This window comes from Morus notabilis, unplaced genomic scaffold (assembly GCF_000414095.1).
Source record: "Morus notabilis unplaced genomic scaffold, ASM41409v2 C11438595, whole genome shotgun sequence".
Lineage (NCBI taxonomy): Eukaryota > Viridiplantae > Streptophyta > Magnoliopsida > Rosales > Moraceae > Morus > Morus notabilis.
The window spans coordinates 60-1,789 of NW_010387367.1; the positions used below are offsets into that span (position 1 = coordinate 60).

The 1,730-nt window shown below is 36.9% G+C and overlaps 1 protein-coding gene across 1 annotated transcript; it reads left to right on the top strand.

Moving 5' to 3' along the window:
* Positions 1 to 237: 237 nt before the first annotated feature.
* LOC112095246 lies at positions 238 to 1,709 on the top strand (the record flags this gene model as incomplete). Its single annotated transcript, XM_024176925.1, has 6 exons — positions 238 to 358; positions 617 to 797; positions 992 to 1,020; positions 1,162 to 1,310; positions 1,428 to 1,530; positions 1,614 to 1,709. Coding segments are annotated over exons 1-6 (651 nt in total), but the record flags the coding sequence as incomplete, so codon positions are not given.
* Positions 1,710 to 1,730: the final 21 nt, after the last annotated feature.

Sequence of the window (1,730 nt, forward strand, 5' to 3'; positions counted from 1 at the left end):
CACATTATTTTTATCTAATCACACTCTGTCACGCGATAATGTGCACTTGAATACGTGACAACATATGTCCCAAACTTGGCGTAAGAATTTAGGGATGATAATAACCGGTTATGGTGCATAAATTTGATCATTAAATCCTAATTTGAATAGATAAGGGCTAAGAGAATGTAAATGTGGTATCTGATAGTTAATCCAGGCAACATGCAGAGTCATTGTTTAACTCTCTACTGGCAGCGATATTTTCCTTCATCGTGACAAAACTTTAATGCCCCAAAAGCCAGCAGCATGGAGTGCATGGAATTTTCTCGGAAGTACAGACAACAAAGCATGCTTAACATACTGGCTCAATGTGCTTCAGGTGAGTAGTACACACAAAAACCAGATGTTTTGTAACGATTCACGGCGCGAAAAACTGTATCGTGAACATCATGAACGCACACGTGTGAATATTCATAGGTTCTGCAAAAATTAAGACGACTGTTTTTTCCCGACTTTTTTGGCCTTGACAACTTATATTTTAGTTTCATGATGTGGATTATTTTTCTTCGTAAATATGCTAGCCCAAGAGATAATTTTCCATAGTGTGTACTGTTCTAACCAGAGCTTTGAATCCCAGAACCTTGGTGACACAAGTCTCCCATTTCTTGTGACTCTCAATCCAGAACGTCCACCAGACCATACCTTGCTTAAGTGGACAACTGGCCATCCAGTCCCATCTGTTGCTGCGACAAAAGCGTCGCTCGAGCTTCATAACATTCAAGGCAAGAGAGGAATTTGGTTTTGTGGAGCATACCAGGGTAAAGCTTTCTTTCTTGTAATAAACTCAAATACTGATATCACTCCTCAAGACTTAAAAAGATTTTAGGAATATGGGATGAACATGGTTTCAATATGACAAATTTTTTGGTTTTTGCAATTTCCCATTTTTAAACAATTCGGATTGGTTTCGCATTTTCTGACTATCTGTGTATCTATGTTTTGATTCTTTCAGGTTATGGATTCCATGAGGATGGATTAAAGGTAGATTTTGATGAGCATTATTTGGCTTATTTCCTTGGATATAGTATTCAGAATCCAATCCTGTCTCTTTATGAACATCTCTCGAAAAATTTGATCATTGTAGTGAAAGTACATATCAAAAGTAAGGTTTCCATTTTACAGGCTGGAACGGAGGCTGCATATGGCATGATTGGAAAAAGTTGTGACCTTCTTAGCAATCCGAAACACATGGTTCCTTCACTGATAGAAACAGGAGCACGCCTTTTCGCCTCTAGATTTCTTCAAAATTTCATCTCTGCTGGCAGTTTAATGTAACAGATCTAGTATTTTGCATCCACACCATTTTCTATCAACTTTTTCTTTTTTGCAATTATCTTTTTCAAAGTTTTTATGAGATAACTGATTTATGGCATTATGTGTTGTAATAGCTTATTGGAGGAAGGAGGAACAATGTTCAGTTTTGAAGGAAGCACAAGAAAGTGTCCTTATAAAACTGTTATCAAGGTTGACAGTCCACAGTTTTACTGGAAGGTAAGAGGACACCGAACAATCTTTGTTTCCATAAATGCATGAAACTTTTACTTTTATTAACAGCTGTAAAACTCATCTCTTAGGTCACAACACAGGCAGATTTAGGCCTTGCAGATGCATATATCAATGGAGATTGCACTTTTGTTGATAAAGATGAAGGTCTTCTTAATCTCTTTCTGGTGAGAAATTGAAAAAAAAAA